Source organism: Heteronotia binoei, chromosome 1, assembly GCF_032191835.1.
Source record: "Heteronotia binoei isolate CCM8104 ecotype False Entrance Well chromosome 1, APGP_CSIRO_Hbin_v1, whole genome shotgun sequence".
In the NCBI taxonomy this organism is placed as follows: Eukaryota; Metazoa; Chordata; class Lepidosauria; order Squamata; family Gekkonidae; genus Heteronotia; species Heteronotia binoei.
Window position 1 is genome coordinate 127,505,763 of NC_083223.1, and position 21,955 is coordinate 127,527,717.

Genomic DNA, 21,955 nt, shown 5'->3' on the forward strand with positions numbered 1-21,955 from the left:
TGGTATAGGTTACATTTTGAATCCCTGGCATCTCCCAAGTCAAGGATAGGGATGAGCATGAACCAGATGACAAACTGGAGTTCAAAGCATATTTTGGCCAATTTGGAGTTCGTGAACTGAGGTTCACAAACTGATGAAACGCAATTCATGTCTTCGAAATTTTGGGGATAGTTAATTGTGCTTTGTGACACTTTACAAAGAGCACAATGTAGGGGTTTACCCCTGTGTTCTGCTGTTCACAAGAAACAGCTGATGGGTAGGAGCTCCCTGCCACTCAGCTGTTTGGTTTAAATGGCTAGGGATAGGCCATCATACTTCCTTTCCTCCTGGCTGTGTGTCCAGGAGAGAGGGAGATGGGAAGCCTCTTCCCAGGTGATCCTGTCTCACTTCCTTCTCACTTTCTCACTGTTTCCAAGAGTGAGGGAGATTGGAAGCACCTTCCCAAGGGATCCTATTCCCCTTTCTCCTGGCCACATGGTCAGGACAGAGAGGGATGGAAAGCATCTTTCCAGGTGATCTCATCTCCTTTTTTTCCTGGCTGTATGACCAGAAGAGAGGGAGATGGGAAGCTTCTTCCATGGTGATCCCATCACCTTTTCTCCTGGCTGCCCAATAGAGATGGAAAGCACCTTTCCAGGCAGTCCTGTCTCCCTTTCTCCTGGCAGCATGGACAGGGTGATCTGCAGCTGGGAGAAAGGTGGAAGAAAGTCCCTTCCAGGGGTGATCTCCACCTCCTCTCTCCTGGGTGGGGAGAGCCATGCCTGTAGAAATTTAGAAGGAAGTTTCTTGCAGGGCAATCCCTGCCCCCTTTTCTCCTGGTTATGGCAAATCACGCCAGGAGAAATGTGGAAGGGAGTCCCTCCAAGGGTGATGCCCACCCCCTTTCTCCTGGCTGCAGTGAGCACTCCAGGAGAAAGGGGTAAAAGAAGTCCATTCTAGGACAATTGCCTCCCCCCCTTCTTCCAGCTGTGACTTTCCATGACCGGGAGAAACAGGGAACTGAACTGCCACGACTGGTTGAGTTTGGGTGGGGTCCATTTGGCTCAGTTCCATTTTGGGTTTGGTTTGGAGGCCGGCCCAAACCCTGAAATGAACAGAACCACCATTTTTAGGGCTGTGCCTATCCCTAGTCATGGATCCTGTGTAGTGCAGGGGGAATTGGGGAGGGGGGTGGGGGCAGACTCTGAAACTATGGAACACAGCTGCCAGCCAGAGGACACGATATTGAGCTAGAATTACCTGACTGTTTAAGTCATCTTAAGGCAGTAGGTAAAGAGGAAGACCCAATATGAGATGAATTGATTCAATAAAGAAAGCCACAGGTTGCAAGACGCGACCAGGGCTGTTAATGATAGGATGTTTTGGAGGTCATTAATTCACAGGATTGCAATGTCAAAGCAACTATGTATATGACATGCATACTAGTCCTATTTAGGTAGAATTTTCTGCAGTCAACCTGGATGTGCAATACTAGTGGATGCACTTGAATCTGGTGGTTGCCTTTGCAGATTTACTTGAATCTGGCAGTTGCATCTCCAGAGGGTGATGAAATCAAAGCAACGTCTCTCTGTTCAGACACTACATTTAGTGTCAGAAAGAAAGAGAGTCTTTTGATTTGAAATGTTTGTTTATTAAAAAAATTGTCTGGATGGAGCCTGTCAGAAAGGGAGAACTACTGCAGTCTTTAGGGCAAGCCTTTCTTGAAAGAATGAAAGTACACAGCCAAACAAATACAGAAGGAAACAATTTTGTTTGTCCCTGGTAGAAAGTTATTGCAAAACTTGTTGGGTATAATTTTTGCTTAATACAGATTTCTTGCATGCATTTTGTATCTAAGATATTGCTATGTTTTGCCATCCTGAACAAAGGCTTTCATTTCTCAAATTGCAGTAATTTTGGAAGGGGTGCTATTACTCCCTTTTCCTCTGAGTACTTGTCTTTTGTTTTGTTTTACAGAATGTAAAAGACCTGCTGGACAAACTCGGGGATCAGATTGCAGTTATTCATGAAAAGCAACCTGATGTTATACTAGAGGCATCTGGATCTGAAGCTCTTCAAATAGGGGATTCACTTACCCAACTGAATGCAGAATGGGACAGAATTAACAGGATGTATAATGATCGCAAATGGTGAGTAATAGGACTTGTGTATTCTGTGCTGCTCTCTGTCCCTTCTCTCCAGCAAGAAAAACTGCTGTCGTATTTTCTATGAGGAGAATCAAGGTACATCCAGAATGGTGGAGGTGAATTTGTTTTTTTCTCTATTGAGCATTCAGTTGTTTAACAGCTCATCCCAGCTTTATTAATAACAGCTATAACATTACTTACCTAACATTGAAAGCAAGTTACATCTTGGAACAATAGTGTAGATAATCTTCTAATAGATATTTCAAAGACTTGATAATAAATACAAAGTACTCTAATTTGTAATGCTTAATCTATAGTAAAGGTTAGGAAAAACAACTTTTGTTTTCTCTGTGAATCTGTATATCTGACTAAATGGATAATAAACCCTGGTATTCTTTCAGAAATTTTGATATTTTCAATTACTGAATAAAAATAAGCAGCTGAACCAATTTTCTAGCTTAAAAAGTGAAATTAAAAATTCACAGTTTGACTTACTATCAGATTTGTCTATTTCTTGTGTTTTATCAGTATTTTAAAAAGTTGCATGGAACTGGAAATGTGACTGGGCTTGTTTTTCCTTTTGACTTGGAAGTTTGAAAACACTTTTAATGTTATGGCCTAGCTGATATCCAACATCCAGACCATTTTAAAAGTCTCATAAATAGGTTTTGAGTCATGTGCTGCCTCCCCTGATTCTTTTCTTCACTTCCTGGTTTGGACAAATAGTTTGACACAACTTCAGAATGAAAACTGTAGTTTGCCAACATTATAATTTCTACCATATCAGAATTAAAAGGCAAGTTTTGAAATGAATTCCAGTTCGTGATTGAGACCAAATATGGTGTACCTGAACTATAATGAATTTGGGTGAGGGAAGGTGGGAACATGTAAGCATGAAATCAATTTTGGCCATTATGTATGAACTGGATCACTGCTCCAGGTTTTTATTTTGTATGATTCAGAGAGTGTAAATCAGCCTGTGTATCATATTTGTCAACATTTCTTCTATTATGGAGAATTGATTTTTTCTGTAAAACTAATAGTAAACAAGTACAGCTGCTTTTTTAGTAGCAATGTTTGCCATGATTAATAATGACTTTGATGCGGATTAAATTTAAATAATGTCTAAATTAATTAGATCTACATTTTGGATATTTGACTCCATTATGCTCTACTAAGCAGTTGTGAACAAATGCATCTTCTTCATGGTCCCTGTGCTTCACGCTGACGGGATATGGTGTGCCTGCACTGATCCTGATCAGTACTTCTAAAGCCTAGAAAAGAGAATTTTCGTGCCCTTCTCAGTTGGCATGCGTGGCGCCTCCCCCGCGCATGCCCACTGGGAAGGGAATGAGGATCCCGCCAGTTTCTTTCTGACCACCGCATGGATAGGCTCTTCCTCCCGTTTCTCATCAGTACTTCTTTTTTGCTGATTTTTCAACCACTTCTTCACCTTTGTCTTTCCTCTTCATTCTCAACCTGCAATATAAACAGACACTTGCTTAGCAGTGTGTGAGTTTTTCCCCTCCCCCCCCCCCCACTTGCCCCATTAACAGCCGTGCTGAAGTGTTCTGCACTAGCTGTAGTTTCTGAGTCAGGGTCAAGGGTAGCCCCATGTAGAGAGCGTTACAGTGATCTATTCTCGAAGTGACTGTAGCATGGATCACTATTGCTAAATCATCATACTCCAGAAAAGGGGCCAGCAGCCGTACCCGCTGGAGGTGAAAAAAGGCGAATTTGGTAGTGGCTGCTACCTGGGCCTCCGTTGCCAGGGAGGACTCCAGGAGCACTCTCAAGCTCTTGACTTTAGGGGCCAGTATTAGTGGCACTCTGTCAAGAGCCAGCAAAGGGATCTCCCTTCCCGGACCACCCCGGCTCAGATAGAGAACCTCCATCTTCATTGGATTCAACTTTAGCCGATTCAGTCTGAGCCAAGATGCTAAGGCTTGAAGAGCCAGATCTAGGTTTTCTGGGGTACAGTCGGACTGGCCACCCATCAATAGATAGAGCTGGGTGTCATCTGCATATTGGTGACATCTCAGCCCATACCTCCTGACAATCTGGGCATATAGGAGGGGTGCATATAGATGTTAAATAACATTGGGGACAAAACCGCACCTTGTGGCATACCACATATAAGTGGGTGCCTTTGGGATGATTCTTCCCCTATCACCACCTTTTGCCCCCGACCTTGGAGAAAAGAGGCCATCCATTGCTCATCTTACCTGAATGCAGTTCATTGGAGCCATTCTAGATTCCCCTCTTTGCAGAGTATTTCTCCCTCTCAGCTCTGATTGTGCTCATCACTACCCTTCGCAGCCAGGGCGATGCCTTGGCACTTCAGATACAATGCTTGCTAGGCCTCATGGCAGCAACCGCAGTGGTGCTCCTCCATGCCCACCATCACATGAGGCCACTGCAGCTGTGATTTGTGTAAATCTTCAAACCCGTTTGATATCTCCAGTCTTGATGTCTGATTCTACCCTCGGATGTGCTGCACTCCCTCACTGGGTGGGAGTAAGAATACAACCTTACAAGGAGAGTGCTGTTTCAGCTTCCTGCTTCTTCACTAACAGTCACTATGGATGCCTCCCTTTGGGGATGGGGAGCCCCCCCTCGGCAGCCTCTGCATAGGGACCCCTTGGGAACCTCACCTTTTGAACTGCCATATCAACTACCTCACGCTCCTGGTGATCAAGTATGCTTTTTGTGCCTTCCACTGCCTTCTCAGTGGGCAGGTGGTGTCCTTCCTGACAGACAACACTGCAATGCTCTATTATATATGAACAAATGGGGGCACGGTCTCATGCAGCCTCTGTCAACTAGCGCTCCACATATGGGACGACTGCCTCCACTGGGACATACACCCAGTAACTACTCACCTTCCGGGTATCCAGAACACCACAGTGGATGCTCTGAGCAGGGGAGCTCCTCCTTCCATGAGTGGGAACTCAACTGGAAATATCATGAACACCTCTTTGAGAGGTGAGATCACTTGGACATCGATGTCTTCACTATCCGAGACAACAGGAAACGGAGGTTTTTCTCCAGAGGGGGTTATGGCCCAACTTCACTGGGAGACAGTCAACTCTACCCGTGGCACAGGAAAGCACCTATTCCTCCCCCCCTCGTGCCACTCTTGACCAGAGTTGTAGCCAAAATATGAGTACAGAAACCTGCCGGAATTCTGATTACCCCCTGGTTGCCAAGGCAACCTTGGTTTCTGTCTACCCTCCAGCTGTCCAACCAAACATTCCACCACTTCCCACTGGAATCTGAATTTCTGTTGGCACATGGAGGGTGCCTTCGCCACCACAACGTACCACATTTGATTCTTACAGCGTGGCAGCTGAAGTGATGACCATTTAGAACCGAATATAGCATGTTATGTTAAATAGCAGATGACCCTCCACTAGGAAGTCCTATGTGCTCAAGTGGAATGCCTTTAGTCAACACTGTATATAGTTCCCTTAAGGGGTCACTGTTACTGATTGTGTTCAGTTTTCTTCTTTCCCTACTTGACAGAGGACTGACCTTCTCATCACTTCGAGTGTACATTGCTGCTATCTCAGCATCACATGAACTTGTAGAAGGGTTTTCAATTTTTGCCCACTCATCCATTAAGAGATTTCTGAAGGGTCTTGCTTGCCTTTCTCCCAGAAGCAGACGTACAGCCACTCCTTGGGACTTACCATTGGTGCTCAACCACCTAACTCTCAGTCCCTTTGAGCCTATGGCCACATGCTCCCCTCACCTACTGGCCTGGAAGATGGCATTTCTGGTGTGATTATATCATCTTGGAGAGTAGGAGAACTCAGAGCCCTCCACTGTGACCCACCCTACATCTCCTTCACTCCAGATGGAGCCTGCCTATTTTCTGTCTTGGATTTCCTCCCCAAGGTAATCTTAGACTTCCACTTATTGGTGGAGATTGTTCTCCCTACCTTCCACCCGAACCCGGCCACCACTGAGGAGAGGTGTCTTCACACTCTGAATGTGTGCAGGGCCTTATCTTTCTATCTTCACCCCACACAAAGCACAAGGAAGCCCCCTTCTCTCTTCATGTCCTACGCTACCAAGACACTAGGGCAGGGCATCTCTTCCCAGCATCTGTCAAAATGGATTGTCGAGATGATAAAGCTGTGCTGTCTGCTGGCGAAACGCCCTCTCCCAGGACGTGTTTGTGCCAAGTGCACTCAGACACTAGTGGCTTCTACTGCTTTCCTCAGAGGGGTTCCCTTAATGGACATCTGCAGAGTGGCTACATGGGTGACACCCCACACCTTTATATGTCACTATGCTCTGGATATTTGTTGCGCTCAAGGAACTCCAGTGGGCAGAGCAGTCTTGCAGGCAGTGCGTGTCTGAGTATCTCTAGCACCCTTCTCCAGGTAGGTCTCTGACTTGCTTGCTGATCTCTTATCAGTGAGACCATGAAGAAGATAAACAGTGGTCATCTGTGCATTCACACTACCCGCCTGCCTTCCCCACTGTTGTTGGTCCTCGTTCAGGTCAGAAGGAACTGGTGGGATCCTTGTGCCTGTCCCAGTGGGCATGCGTTGGGGAGGTGCCACGCATGCTGACTGGGAAGGGCATGAAAATCCTCTTTCCTAGGCTTTAGAAGTACCGATCGGGATTGGCGCAGGTGCGCTATATACCATCAGTGTGAATGCACAGATGACCACTCAAAGATCATCAGTTACAGGTAAACAACCTGTTTTTAAATTTCTATCTTTAAATATATTGGTTCGAATCTAAATTTTCCATTCTACTAATAGTAGAGCATTGAGGGAAGGCAGTACAGTACACCCCAATCTTGTCTGATCTTGGAAGCTAAGCAGGGTCAGTGCTTGGAAGGGAGACCCTCCCAAGGAAGGTTCTGAGAGGAAGGCAATGGCAAACTACATGTGCTTCTCATTTGCCTTGAAAGCCCCTTACTGGGATGGGCATAAGTTGACAGCAACTTGATGGCACGTTACGCTCATGATGGTGGAGTAGTGTGTAAGGAGTACTTGTGCTAGTAGAAATTTTGTATCCATCCTGTTAACACATTTCTGTGTTGTCTGCTGAGTTCTCTGATGGGAGTTAGTGGCTGCATTCTGACATCATGCTAGATTACGTTTTTTAAACTACAGTTTTAAGCTGCCCAACAAATTGTGAATTGTTGATAGATGCTAATTTTGAACTATAGTTTATACTTGACTTTTCCATTGTGATTATTATATCTGTGTAACTAAATCTTAAATTTATTCAGTAGCAGGCAGGCCTTCTGGACAAATGAATGTGGGCATAGGCCACAATAACAGAAAAAGTTAGCTGTGTAAAAACATAGGGCTATTGATGGCACTTTCCATGAGATACACCACCTTCCTTCCTTTAGCTTCTTGCTGTGCTCTTGTCTGCTAGTGATGACTTGCCAAGCAGGACACGGCAGCTTCATCTTCTTCACAGGCAAGATTTAAGGGCAGTGGGACAAATATATTAAAGAATCCAGTGAAATGTCTGAGCGGAAAGGGCAGAATGTCCTAGTCTTTCCTGTCATTTTCATGCCTATTTACTTTGGCTTGGATATATTGTGGTGGTTTGCCAACAGCCAGGTAATCCAAGGGAGCTCAGGATAACATTCATAGAGTCTACTTAGAGGTAGTAAAGGAAGCAAGCAGCAACTGTAGTTTGTTATGCATGTCTGCTAGTTTTCTTTTTAAGGAGTAAGAAGGCAAGAGTAGCTCTGTGGAAGCAGTGTGGTGTGATCAGTAGAGCATTAGGCTAGGACTGGGAAGATTGCCCCTCTGTTATGAAGGTTGCTTAACTGAGCTTGGGCCTGAAAAAAAATTACTATAGATGTAGATGTATGTTGATTGAATAGTTGAACTCCAGTGTTTAAATTTTTTTACTGTTTTCCTTATCTTTTAAAACCCAATGGTGTTTTTATTTTACATTTTCATGTGTCAGTAGAGTTTTTAAAAGTTGAATCTAATACACTGGATTGATATTTATTTCCTTGCGATTAAAAATGGAAATTTTATATTTTATTATCTTAGGTTAATAGAAATATGTTTACTTCATTTGTCCTTATAAGACAAAGTGTTCTATAAAAACAGTAGATGTGACATATAGTAGGTGTTTATTTCAGTGATGCACAAAATGCACATAGGAAATAATATTGTATTTGCTCTCCTGGTCTTGTTTCGTGCAGTTCCTTTGATAAGTCTGTGGAAGAGTGGAGACAGTTCCATTGTGATCTCAATGATCTCTCACAGTGGTTAGCAGAAGCTGAAGGGCTGTTGACTGTGGTGCAAACTCCAGATGTTAGCATGAACATAGAAATGGCAAGAATACACCAGCAGGTATGTACAAACCAGGCATATGTTAGTCTATTTTGAATTCCATAGTTTGGGCTCAAAAGTATGGGATCTGAAATAGACTGAGCAAACACTTTTTTCTTTAAAAAGTGTGAATAATAATGTTAATGTTAATAGTTATCTTTTCATTTAATCAACTAAATGAAAGGAAATGCCATTTCCTTCTATAAATATAAGATACTTTAGAAGACAATGTTACGCTGTATCCAGAAGTTATGCAGGTGGTTTTAAGATACTGAATGAAACTTCAGTTATCTGGATTTTTATTGCATGTCTGCATTGTTTTCACAATGTTAATATTCCCTCTGAATGTTTTAATCTCATCTAGATATGAAGATATAACCTTGCCCAAGTCTTGATTTGGGCTGGATTGCACCTTACATCTATAAAAATTTAAGCACATATGTGATGGACAGCAGGTTTATGCAGGCATAGGAGTGACAGCTAATATAGAACTCACTCTGATTGAGGGAACTTCTGCTAACTGTCAAGAGGGGACAGTTACGGAGTTGGTTGAAGCAGCTGGAGAGAGAGAATTGAAGTAGTTGGAGAGTGTATGGATCAGAGAGTGGTTGCTTTTGAGAGTCTCTCTAATGTGAGCGGAGCCTATTCCTAAAGCAGAGTCTGGGTCAGAGCCAGAGTGGTGTGACTTTGAACCTAGAAGAGGCCCTGGTCAGGGACTGTTCCCAAAAAGTTAAACAGTCTCTGTGTGAAAAGCAAACACACATCTTGAGAGGGAATTGTAGTTCTCCAGTTCTAAGTTTAAGGTCCAGTGTACAAAGATTATTCATCTGGAAGAGAAGGATTTCACAAAAAGTTTAGAGGTGGCCTTGAAAGGTTCTAAACGCGCCAAAAGACAGTTGTTGCTCTTAATGAGAAGAGAGTAACAGTCTTGCCAGAGGAGAAGGGGTCTAGTAAACAGATCTTAGTCTTAACAAAAGGGACAAAGCAGAGTACATTCAAGACTGTGTGATTATAACGTGTGAAGTGTAACAGGACATCTAGATGAAGTAGCCTCTAAGACAAATTCTTTTAATGTCTGTAATACCTGTATGGAAAACTAAAACTATTTCTGGTGAAGCTAGCAACCTCAAATGCAGTTTTCTGTTTATATTTAAAATTCTGCCTACATAATCCAAAACAAAAAAAAATCCTATGTGTACAGCTCATCCAGTTATCCCTCTGGGCTGATTATTTATGGTAAATGAATTTTTGTAAGGCTGCAAAGAATGGGGAGGCACTGATTCGGAGACAAACCAGTACATATGCAAAATAAAACATGTAGGTAACATTTAATATATTTTAATGTATACATTTAATATACATTTAATATACATTATGTTTTAAATATACATTTAATATACATAACATTCATTTTTATGTATGTTTAATATCTATTTTCTGACACTAGCTATGTTTCAGATTTCAGATTGGCTTGAGTTAATTTGTCTGTTTCTCAGCCTTCATCGGTCAGTAGGTTAATATTTATGAATATATTAGATTGCTCTTAATAAAGAGAGCTCAGTTAATTCATTTAAACAAATGATCCTTCCTTCCTTCCTTCCTTCCTTCCTTCCTTCCTTCCTTCCTTCCTTCCTTCCTATGCCCAATCAATGTTTCAAGCTTACATATCAGCCTCAAGAGTAGGAAATAAAATTCAGTTTGGTTTTCCTATTTGTGACAGGAACTTGAAGAGGGAGTCAGCAGCCATCAGACCAGCTTTTTGACATTAAACAGAACAGGAGAAGGAATCATACAGAAACTTTCCACTTCAGACGGAAGCTTCCTGAAAGAGAAGCTATCAGGATTAAGAAAACGTTGGGAAGTAGTCACTGCTGAGGTCATGAAAAGACAGCAGAGGTAATTCAGTCAATCAGGATTTTGGGAATCTCAGAAGCATTGTTTTTTTAGAGGCTCCAAATAGTGTTGCACATTTCAATTAGTCTGAATTTCCGACACTTTCATGCTCTGATTCTATAATGTTTCCCAGGACTACTTTTGTGCAATTAGTAGTTCTGACTTGTTTTTTATAACAAACACAGATACTTGTTCCATATTTTTCTTTAGCTTTAATAATGTGTTTGTTCATTTATATATATGTACCATGTGTGCTGATGGTTTAGAATTGCCTTCCATCTTTGATAAGTAAGTTGTGTACACTGTCCTAAGTGATTTAGGTTTTTTTGTTTTGTTTTTTTTGGAAGATGCTTTCAGTGCACTTTTGGAGGGAGGCTATATGCTCCAGATAAATGTCTGGCTGGATTTGAATTGTATGTATCCTTTTGTTTTAAAACGTGATTTCCTCCCATAAAAATAAAATGGAAAGCTAGTTTTATGGATGTGAGTCCTTTCCCCCCTCTGTTGGCTGTTCATTGTCTATATCAAAACCATTAGAAAATACTGCTTGGAAATATACTGAAGCTGAAAAGGTGAGGTGAACTGTGCACACATTCTCTGAATGTCTACATGTGAAAAAGGAATACTGCTGGAATCCGTATAATCCAGAAGGACTGCTAGGAATTTTTAGGCAGTTTTCCCCCCCACTTTGAGGATGAGGTAAAGAATATGCAATGTTAAGTGGTTTCCCCCTTTTTGTATACCTGAACTGCTCTTAATAGTCTAGTATACAGTTTATATGTGTATACATAGTATATGTATATATAGATGTATATTAGTGAGTTTTAGGTGATGTATATTCTGCTGCTTTCACACTTGTTTCACTAGTGGTGGTTTTGTTCTTTTTTCCATTTTGGGGTTTGTCATTCAGACTGATAGGAGATAATCAACAAGTGATCGACTATACAAGAAAACTAGAAGAGCTTAGTTGCTGGGTAGAAAATATTGAAAATACTCAAGATGAGAAATCTACAGTTAGCCATGAGGAAAAGCTGCTGCAATTAATGGCAAGTTTAATTTCTAAAAAGCTTTGTTTCACGTTTGCATTGATAGCTCATTGTTACTTTTTACTGGGTCATGTCAAGTGTTGAATTCAGAGACTGCAGTGTACTACTGGATAGCAGTTAGTGATTGCCACTGAACACAAAGCTAAGTGTGATTTACATTCTATTAGTTTTGCTGTCTGATATTAAAGGCTGGGAGGACCTTTTGATGCTCAAACTGCTACTTCATAGTAAACTGTGGTGATCAGTTTAATTCTTTATTAACTTCTGGTCATTCTATCTAAAACCAATTAGAGAAGTAAGTCAGATTCTTATCTAGTGACAGAGTAATGTGTTTTGTTAGTGTTTGTCCTGTGATAGGACAAAATATTCTTAAAAAAACAACTTTTGTCAAACATACATGTAACTGTGGCAATATCAGACTTTTGCATCAATCTAGCTGAATTTTGTTATCTATATGAATTCTATAAGTTCATTCTGCTTGTTGTTTAACATAATTAGGATGATACATTTAGCAATTCTTACAGTTTCTGATAATTTTTTCAGGCATCAGAGATAATAATTATCCTATGGTGGTGGCCAAATGGAGTGTTCCCATTGGCTGAAGGGTGTATTCAACAAACCATTGGCCATCATGTGTCAATTAGTACCTCTGGGTTCCCATTGTCTGACTCCCTTGTCCCCTGTCTACTGCAGGTCCAGGAACACTGAACAAACCTCCAAAACAGTTTTACTTCATCTTACAGATACATCTTCAATGCTTCTCTGTGTCTTCTTCATCAACTGATGTCAGAAAGGGCTGCCGCTCTACTGCAGCCTCACAAAGCATTTCCTCAGAGGCCATGGCAGCCTCCTCCTTCCTGTCACTCAGTTGTGATTCCAGGAGATCTTTTCGGCTCCACCTGGAGCTTGGCTACCCTAGGCTTGACAGCTTCCTTTGGATGACTTGATGCCACCTGACTCTGGCATGACTTAACTAGGTCTGGCTGCTTGCTTCTGTTTAGCAGCAACCCCACTATGACAGCCAATGTGACTCAGCAGTTGCCAGCTTCAGGTTGGGAAATTCCTGGAGATTTGAGGGGTGCACCCCAGAGAGGGTAGAGTTTGAGGAGGGGTGGGACCTCAGAAGGGTACAATGCCATAGACTCCACACTCCAAATCAGCCATTTCCTCCTGGAAACCACTGTTGCCAATCTCCAGGTGAGGGTTGCAGATCACTCAAAATGACAACTGCTCTCCAGATGGCAGAGATCAGCTCCCTTTGAAGTGTGGGGGGAATGAATGCCTTCACTTGGGTGGGTGGAAAGACAGCAAGGGTCAGGGGGCACTTGCCCAGAGCCTCTTTCTAGAGCTCATTGTATTTTTTTCACAACAGGCCTTATTCCTAGTTACTGCATAATTGTCATAATTTTATATTCTGTATAAACTAGAGTTTTGTTTTAAACAAATGAGCTTCTGATATAAATTATGGATCAGTACTTTTTTCTGTGACATGTTTTGCTTCTGTGGAGTCTCAGCATACATTCAATATAAATTTAAAAAAAACAGTTAGCTACCTTTGGACCTTAAGAACCTTCTTAACTTTTGTAGAGTTTGATTGAAGAGATGGACAAAGAAGGCGAAAAGCTTCAGTGGCTAAATAGAAATGAACAAGAGCTCCTTTTAAATAAAAACATTAGTCCTCAAGAAAAAGAGCGTATTTCTGATAGACTGAAGACTCTGACTGCTAAGTGGAATAAGGTATATATTCTAGTTAATATTTTTGTAATCAGCAAGAGCAAGCATTCTATGTATTCATATTGACTGGATCTTGCAAGGTACATACGACTGCTTAGCTGGGAGTGGGGAGGGATTAGCAGGATCTGTTAGTATCAAAATAAGATTCTGATTGAAACTTTTCTATTCTTAGAGTCTTGAGCAATCACTTCCTTTTGTTTTCTGCTACATGCAGAGTATCAATAACACATATCCTAAAAATGAGTTTTAAATCATTTTTCCAGTTTGAAGTAAACTCCTAAATGGTTAGTATGCTTATATTAGAAAGCTAAGAGTAGTCATCATCAAACACTCAATTCTGTTTCATCCAGGTTCTGATAATCTCCTCCCTTGCTTAACTTCAGTATTGCTACTGCATTAATAATATGAAACCCCTCACTGGGCCCTCTAGAAAATAACTGAAATCTAGTATAGCAGGGATGAATACCATTTGTGAAACGTGTCTTTTAAAACTGATCGTGAGCTTAATAAGAGCAGAGAAGTGGTTACCAAGTTTGTGTAATAAGTATCATTTTCAAGCACATATCAAAATATTCTGGAGGTAGTGTGCACACAGTCTCATGTATTATCTTATAATTGTATCCCTCATTTAGGTACATATTGTTAACACAGCACTTTTCCTAAGTGTTAAAGCCTTTCATAAACACAATGCCAGTCATTCTTACACTAGCTTTGCACTGTGATTCATTATTATCCCAATATTGTGATTGGAGTAAGACAGTACTGAGGCAGAAGACCACCCAGTGAGCTTGTAGCTGAGAAGAAATTTGGATTGGAGGCTCTGTGTCTCACATCATCTCACGCCACTGTGCTCACAATAACTAGAGTGACTGCATTTTTCCTATCTCCTTTCCTTTTGCCACCCAGTAATGGCTCCATCTGTATTTCTTTATAATGTATTACTTTTTAGTCCTATGTCAAAATTGTATTTATCCTAGTTTTATAAGATTTATGGAAGGGTTAAATTGGCCTACCATGTTCAGTAGCCTCTGTTTGAAGATCTCCAGCAAGTTAGAGCCCCTCTCATTGGTTCATTTGTCAAGCTATTATTTCTGTTAGAAAATTTATATTAGTATTCAACTAAAGTATCTTCTTGTAACTGAAGCCTATTAGAGGTAGTCTTTCCTTGTGAAACAGCAGAAAACAAGTCTTTTCTCTCTTTGCGTATTTGAAGAGCACAAAGGTGAAAAGGAAAGATTCACCCAACTGAATGCAGATTTTCAGAGAACAACATGGAGAGATAAGGAGGCCTTCCTGAAGGAACAATGCAAAGCAATAGAGAAAAGTAATAGAATGGGAAGGACAAGAGATCTCTTCAAGAAAATTGGAGAAATCAAGGGAACGTTTCATCTAAAGATGGCCATGATAAAGGACAAAAATGGTAGGGACCTAACAGAAGCAGAAGAGATTAGGAAGAGTTGGCAAGAATACCCAGAAGAATTACGCAAGAAGGATCTCAATGTCCTTGACAACCATGACAGTGATATTGCTGATCTTGAGCTAGACATCCTGGAGTGTGAAGCCAAATGGGCCTTTGAAAGCATTAACTAACAGCAAAACGAGTGGAGATGACGGTATCCCAGTTGAGCTATTCAGAGTCCTAAAAGAGTATGCTGTTAAAGCGATGCACACAATATGTCAGCAAATTTGGAAAATGCAGTAGTGGCCATAGGATTGGAAATGGTCAGTTTATATTCCAGTCCCAAAGAAGGGTAATGCCACAGAATGTTCAAACTATCGCACTCATTTCCCATGCCAGCAAGGTCATGTTAAAGATCCTACAAGCTAGGCTTCAGCAGTATGTAGATTGGGAACTACCAGAAGTTCAATCTGGGTTTCAGAGAGGTAGAGGAACTAGAGATCAAATCGCCAACATTCGCTGGATTATGGAGAAAGCACATCTATTTCTGCTTCATTGACTGCACTAAAGCCTTTGATTATGTGGATCACAACAAACTGTGGCAAGTTCTTAAAGAGATGGGAGTACCAGCCCACCTCACATGTATTAAGGTCAAGAAGCAACTGTCAGAACGGGATATGGAACAACTGATTGGTTTAGAATAGGAAAAGGAGTTTGACAAGGATATATATTCTCACCCTGCTTATTGAATTTATATGCAGAGTACATTGTGTGGAATGCTGGCCTGGATGAAGCATAAACCAGAATTAAGATTGCCGGGAAAAACATGAACAACCTCATGCAGATGATACCACTCTAATGGCAGAAAGTGAAGAGGACCTAAAGAACCTCTTGTTGAGGGTAAAAGAGGAGAGCACAAAAGTAGGCTTGAAACTCAACACCAAAAAAACTTAAGATCATGGCATCCGGCCCCATCACTCCTCAGCGAATAGAAGGGGAAGACATGGAAGTTATGACAGACTTCACATTTCTGGGATCCAGGATCACTGAAGATGGTGACTGTAGCCATGAAATTAAAAGACGTTTGCGCCTTGGGAGGACAGCTATGGCAAACTTAGGCAGTATAATAGCAAGTAGAGACATCACCCTGCCAACAAAAGTCTGTATAGTCAAAGCGATGGTGTTCCCAGTAGCAATGTATGGCTGTGAGAGCTGGACCATAAGGAAGGCTGAACGAAGAAAGAATAGATGCTTTTGAGATGTGGTGCTGGAGAAGACTCTTGAGAGTCTTTGGACTGCAAGAAGATCAAATCAGTCAGTCCTAAGGAAAATCAACCCTGACTGTTCCCTAGAAGGTCAGATGCTGAAGCTGAAGCCACCAAATGAGAAGGGAGCACTCCCTGGAGAAGATCCTGATGCTGGGAAAGACAGAAGGCAAAAGAAGAAGGGGATGGCAAATGATGAGATGGTTGGATAGCATTACTGATGTAACTAATACGGATTTGAGCAGACTTCAGAGGATGGTGGAAGACAGAAGGGCCTGGCGTGACTAGGTCCGTGGGGTCGCAAAGAGTCGGACTTGACTGTGTGACTGAACAACAACAAAAAATGTCTTCCCTCATTCTTCTCTTCTTCAGTTTAAATATACACAATTTCTTCTGCCTTTCGCTGTAGAATTTGTTTTCCAACTCCCAGTCACTTTTTTGCCATTCTCTCAACCTGTTTCAGTGTGTTGACAACCTTAACATTCATATCTGCACACTGTGTTCCAGATGAGGTCTGTATCATGGAATGAAATATTCTTATGACCTGTAAATGATGGGTTGGTTAATTCAGCATAAAATCTTATTAGCCTTTTTGTCTCATCACGCTGCTGACTCATGTTCACCTTGTGACCAATCACAATCCTAGATAATTTTCTCATGCATTATTACTATGTATTTATACTTTTTATTTGTTCCTGAACACAAAATTTCACATTTTTTTCTGTTAAGTTTTATTTTATAAATTTCAGTCTAGTGTTCTTGTCTGTCAAAGTGATTTTGAGTTTTATTTCTGTCTTTTAAGGTGCTAGCTATTGCTCTCTGTTTTTATCTCTTTTGCAAATATGATACGTATTCATTCTATCTATTGGGTACTACTTGGCTCACGTCACACTTTTTCAGCATGGTTTTCTGACCAGCTTTAGATCTACAGATGGTACAATCATCTAGCCCACAGTTTTCCCGCCAAACAAATTCTTCCCTGCCCTCATGAGGTGCAGCCCATCTCTCTCTTGTAGTCCTTCATATAAAAAGCTTTGGACATGGTCCCAGAAACCAAACCTCTCTTGACCACTCACTCCATCACCATTTATTTCATCTGGAGTTTTCTTTTCTTTCTCTGTAGTTTATTATTACTTATAGGATAGATTGATGAGAACACCACCATAAATCCTGGAGTTCTTCACCTTCCTTCTAAGACACACACTGTCCATTGTTGATATGATTAGTCTCCACAGGGCTTCAGTCTTAATAACACAACTGTCAGGAGAGCATGTACTTCACATAATATACCATGTTGTGTATTTGTTGTTGCCCATCTGTGTCCTGGACACCTTTGGGGACATTGTTTGCCTTGTGTAAGCAGACTTTTCTTTGCACTCTGAAGATAGGCAGATGATTCATGTACAGACTCAGATGGGCAAATTCCATTCATGCAAATAAAGCCCAGATCCATTCTGGAACCAGATGCTGTCCTTTCATCTCTAGGCTTCTTGCTGAGAGGATAAATATGATAATCTGAAAAGGGAGTTCCATTCTCAGCTGTCTATATAGTAATAGTGTATTTAGATTTGAATCCATAATGATATTATCCTTTGTTCTTAGCTTGAAAGTGTTTTTAATTTATTTTTCACTTAGGTGATCAGAGAAGCACCCAACAGAGTGAGAGAACTGCAGGCATATGTACATAAGCCTTATCTTGTGCCACAGACAAAGACTCCTGGTAAGCTGTGAACAGAAATTTGTTTCTCTGGGAGAGATGCTAAATATTTTTGCCACTTTGTCAAAAGAAAAAAAAACTATTATAAAGTTGCTTTGATCATGAAGAGGAAAAACACATAAGGTGCTATTTCTGTTAGAAGAACATGATACTGAGTAATTAAGTCTATGCGTCCAGATGTATTTAAAGAAGGGCCTGAAGGACGACAAGGAAGACACCGATGATTTCTGCTAATGAAAAGGCTTCCCCAGGACAGATGGATGCAGGGAGGATGCCACCCCCCCCCATGAATGTTTCTTTATCCCCCTCCCACTTTGTGTCTTTCATGCTGTATGGTGGTGGTGGGGAGACTTTTTAATGTGATTTATTGGGGGGGGCAGCTTTTCCATTTCCCCACTGCTGTTTTCCAAATGGATTTTAATGTTTAAGGACATCCCCCCCCCATGTGCTGGAGTCCTTCTTGGGCATTATCTTCTGTCCTGCCTCTCCCTGTCCCCCCCCCCCCAGTGGATAATTTATTAGAGCTGCAACCAGTCTGGGCTAGTGTCTGCCTGTCTCTCCCTTTCCTGAGGCTCTGCCAATACCATGTGCCCCCAGGAGGAGTAGTAGTAGTAGTTGTGTGCCAGCTGCAGCCAGCCTCTGCCCCTTGTTTATCAGGTTGGCACAAGTGGCTACCCTGTCTGTGCAAAGGAGAACAGAGTAAAATTAAATATTTAAAGAAATCGGGCTTGCGATGGTTTGTACTTAATAAAAGAAAGATACTGAAGTCTTCATAATGAACAAAAAGCTCTTATGTTATCCTTTAGAAGTTTTACATTACTGTTCCACTTGTATAATTCAAGGAATCAGCAGCTGATGCTTGTTCATGTTTCAGTGGTATTCTGCCCACCAACTGATTTTTGAATTCTTTCGTTCCTCAGTAGGCTAGTAAACTAGGAGCAGCTGCAGGCTGAGACTCTGTAATAGCTTAATGGTGTGTCGTTTTTGCCCACTCAGTATTTAAATGTTTCTAAGCTTCTTGGGTAATGGATATCAGGCAGTGAATTTCCAATGCCTCAATGAGCTTGGCAAGATAAATGTATCATTCTAGGTGGTGACAGTCTTCCCTCAACCATTCTGGACCTGCAGGGGAATAGGCCAAATGATGTGTTGCTAACTGTAAGAAGCAGCCATTTAACACATTTAGAACTAAAGCCTTTAGACTATTTAGCCATCGAGGTGAGGATAAAGGAAGATGCAGAGTGGATTCTTAAACTTATGAAAAAATCCTTCCCTTTTCATTGGAAAAAAAGTTCTGAACTGGGCAAATTATGTTGTGTTGATTTAGGTTACTCTCTTCTCCCAAAAATGGTGCTAGTATCCTCTGCCTATGAAAGTGCTGCTCAGACACAGCAGGAAACTTCTGCACCTGCTGATCTGGATAAAACTACAACAGAACTGGCTGACTGGCTGGCATTGATTGACCAGATGTTGAAGTCCAACATAGTTACTGTGGGAAATGCTGAAGAAATCAATCGAACCATTGCACGAATGAAAGTATGTGTTGTCATAATACATCTGTTTTGAATTCTCAGTAATGTCTTGTGCTGTCCTTGCTTTCTGTTGGTGGAAAGAGATCCTCTTGTAGTTAGTAATAGTATTCATTGTAAGTTGAAACATGTAGTTTCTGAAGAGAACCTGATTTTGGATACTATGTTTCTGAAATTGTTCTGCCCTATATAGCCTCAGGGTTGCCTTGTTTTAAAACCAACTTTAAAATAACTCCTAGTCATGCTTTTTATTTATGCATGTTTACTGCTGTAACTTAGCATATGGTATTCCGTTCGGGTTCACCTTTCTGAACAATGATCATTATCTACAAAATAGTTTCAGTGCATTCAAGTTAAAATAATGAAATTCATTTAATGTAGGTTAATTGCCTTGCCCAGTAGCTGTTAATCATTGCAATCCAGCCATAAGTATCCTGTGATTTAGTTTAAAGAGGTATATGGATATTTGTGTTGGCATTTAAAATTGTGGTAGTTTAAACGAATGGGAAAGTAGTTACACATTTATGTGGACAATTTCTTTGATACTAGCAATGCAGAAAAAGTGGAGAAAACTAGTAACTAATAGCTTTAGGAAAGGCTTTAAAATATAGCACAATACAGTCAACTTAATTTCCCAGTGTACCACTGCAGTAATATTTGTAGTGCAATGTTACAATAGTAATTCCAATAATCTTTTAAGCTGTCTGTCTCTGGACATATAACTTCTATTTCTAATAGAACACTTTTTCATTATGGCAATTTCTGTTTCAGTCACTTTCTAGGTGAAAGAAGTCTTGTAATATGAAAATTATGTTTCAGTAGAATAAGTTCTATAGAAATGGAAGTATTACAAGTGTTTGGAATTATAAGAGTGCTAGTTTATAGGATGTAGTGGAATGGGGGCAGGCAGAAGAAAAACGTTCTTTGAAACAGAGATTAGGTGACTATCCTAGTGAAATATATAAAGCATGCAGGTTTGCAGACTGTAGCCTAATACATCAATATGAATTTCACTGTGATTCATTCCTGCATGTGTTCATATTGTCCAAGTAAATGATGGGAAAGCCATGAGAAGATACTCTGAAAATAACAGGTTCATGAGGATTAATGTAATGGATGGATGAATTTAGGGTGATTTTGGTTATTACTGTATGTGCAGAAATAATAAAATACACCAGTGTTTTAAAAGTAGCTTTATAATAGAATTGATTAAGCGATTATTCTCTTGATATTAAAACAGATCAATAATTAGTGTGGTGTAATGTGTATTGAGATTAGAAAATTTAGAGAATATACCCTCAAATATAAAAAGTGGTAATTTGGGAACTCTGAATTGGGTGGAAAAGCTATATTGAAATGTTTTAAATCAGTAACTTCTTCAAAATATATGATGAATAGTCAGATGCTCTGGAGATTATTTTGTGGGGTAGTTAGAGCTTTGTTCCACCTATATTTGAAAAAAAACTGTACTATTAATTTATTTAGAACAGGGGTCCTCAACCCCTGGGCCACAGACCAGTACTGGTCCGTGGCCTATTAGTAACTGGGCTGCGGGACGAGGCAGAGGCGCTGCACTACCCCTTTCCCTTGCCCAGGATCCAGGCAGATGAAAGAGGCAGGGTGGCCTCGCTCCAAAACATCACCTCTTTGATCCGCCCAGGTCCCAGGCGGGCAGTAGAAGCAGAATGGCAGCTACCTTTGCCTACCCCCCCATTTAAAGATCCCCATGGGGGGACAGGGATGGGGCATGGGTGAGGGGTCAGCCTGGTGTTGCAAAAACCCCAGTACCCCCCCCCCCCACACCGATCCGTGGAAAAATTGTCTTCCATGAAACTGGTCCCTGGTGCCAAAAAGGTTGGGAACCACTGATTTAGAAGATTTGTATGCCAGCTCTCCAGACCTGCTAAAAACTATACTAATAAACTAGAGCTAAGAAACCAGCAAAAAACCCAATAGAAACAAATCATACCAATATCTATAAAACAAAATAAATTAAATATACCAATACAAATAGCCAATAAAAATACATAGAATAGACCAGCCTAAAAAACACAATAATGCAACTGTTTTCAGGCTAGACATAAAATAATGATAAGTGGAACACTTTAGTTTCTTAAAAGCCTGGCTAAAAACACAAACACTTGGGCCTGTTGCTTAACAGAGAGTAAAGTAAGTGCCAAGTGTATTTCAAGGGCTGTGTTTTTCAGTGAGCTACAGGGTTTTTTTTTTTTTAGCAGGAATACACAGGGACAAAGTTCGGGCTGGCTTGGTGTCAGGGCCTGATATGCAAATAAGTTCCTGCTGGACTTTTTCTACAAAAAGCCCTGTGTGAAACAATAGTGATGTCAGGGAGTGTGGCCTAATATGCAAATGAGTTCCTGCTGGGCCTTTTCTACAAAAAACCCCTCTAGTGAGTTATATGAAAAGTGGAGAAGCAGGAGAGTCTGCAAACAGGATCTGAACTAGCAGTCTTCCTGGTGTTAAATTATCCATTTGGCTTTTCCTGCTCAGTGAGGAAGATTCTTGAACTGAATCTAAAAGCTTGTTGTGTTTTCTTGGCACTGTAGTCACCCCTTGGTGCCATTCTACCAAACAGGGTAAAGTTTTGCCCAACTGGTGGGACTTCTTGAAAGAAAAAACAACCCAAAGGGGGTTGGGTCCCTTGCGGGTAAGGATTCCATATTTTAAAAGGAAAGAAGACTTTGTTTATATATATGGAATATAGTGAAAACAATCTGTTTGTGTATGTATACACACACACACATGCTCCAGAAATTTGAAAATGATCAGACCCTTAATTAAAAATATGAGTAAAACAAAACAAAACCTTTTGGCCTTGTAGAACAGTTGCAGGGTGAGCCTCAAGGGGAATGGCATTCCATAGGTGAGGTACAGGGTTGGACTTTGGGTAGAAAAACTT

The 21,955-nt window shown here is 40.9% G+C and overlaps 1 protein-coding gene across 1 annotated transcript in view; it reads left to right on the forward strand.

The window, feature by feature from the left end:
- UTRN (utrophin) overlaps positions 1-21,955 on the forward strand; it is a 640,548-nt gene that overhangs the window by 230,149 nt on the left and 388,444 nt on the right. Inside the window, exons 42-48 of the mRNA XM_060240558.1 lie at positions 1,957-2,129; positions 8,323-8,473; positions 10,173-10,348; positions 11,256-11,391; positions 12,979-13,128; positions 17,425-17,509; positions 18,834-19,042. Of these exons, the coding sequence (XP_060096541.1) occupies positions 1,957-2,129; positions 8,323-8,473; positions 10,173-10,348; positions 11,256-11,391; positions 12,979-13,128; positions 17,425-17,509; positions 18,834-19,042 (1,080 nt within the window). The remainder of the gene's footprint in view (positions 1-1,956; positions 2,130-8,322; positions 8,474-10,172; positions 10,349-11,255; positions 11,392-12,978; positions 13,129-17,424; positions 17,510-18,833; positions 19,043-21,955) is intronic.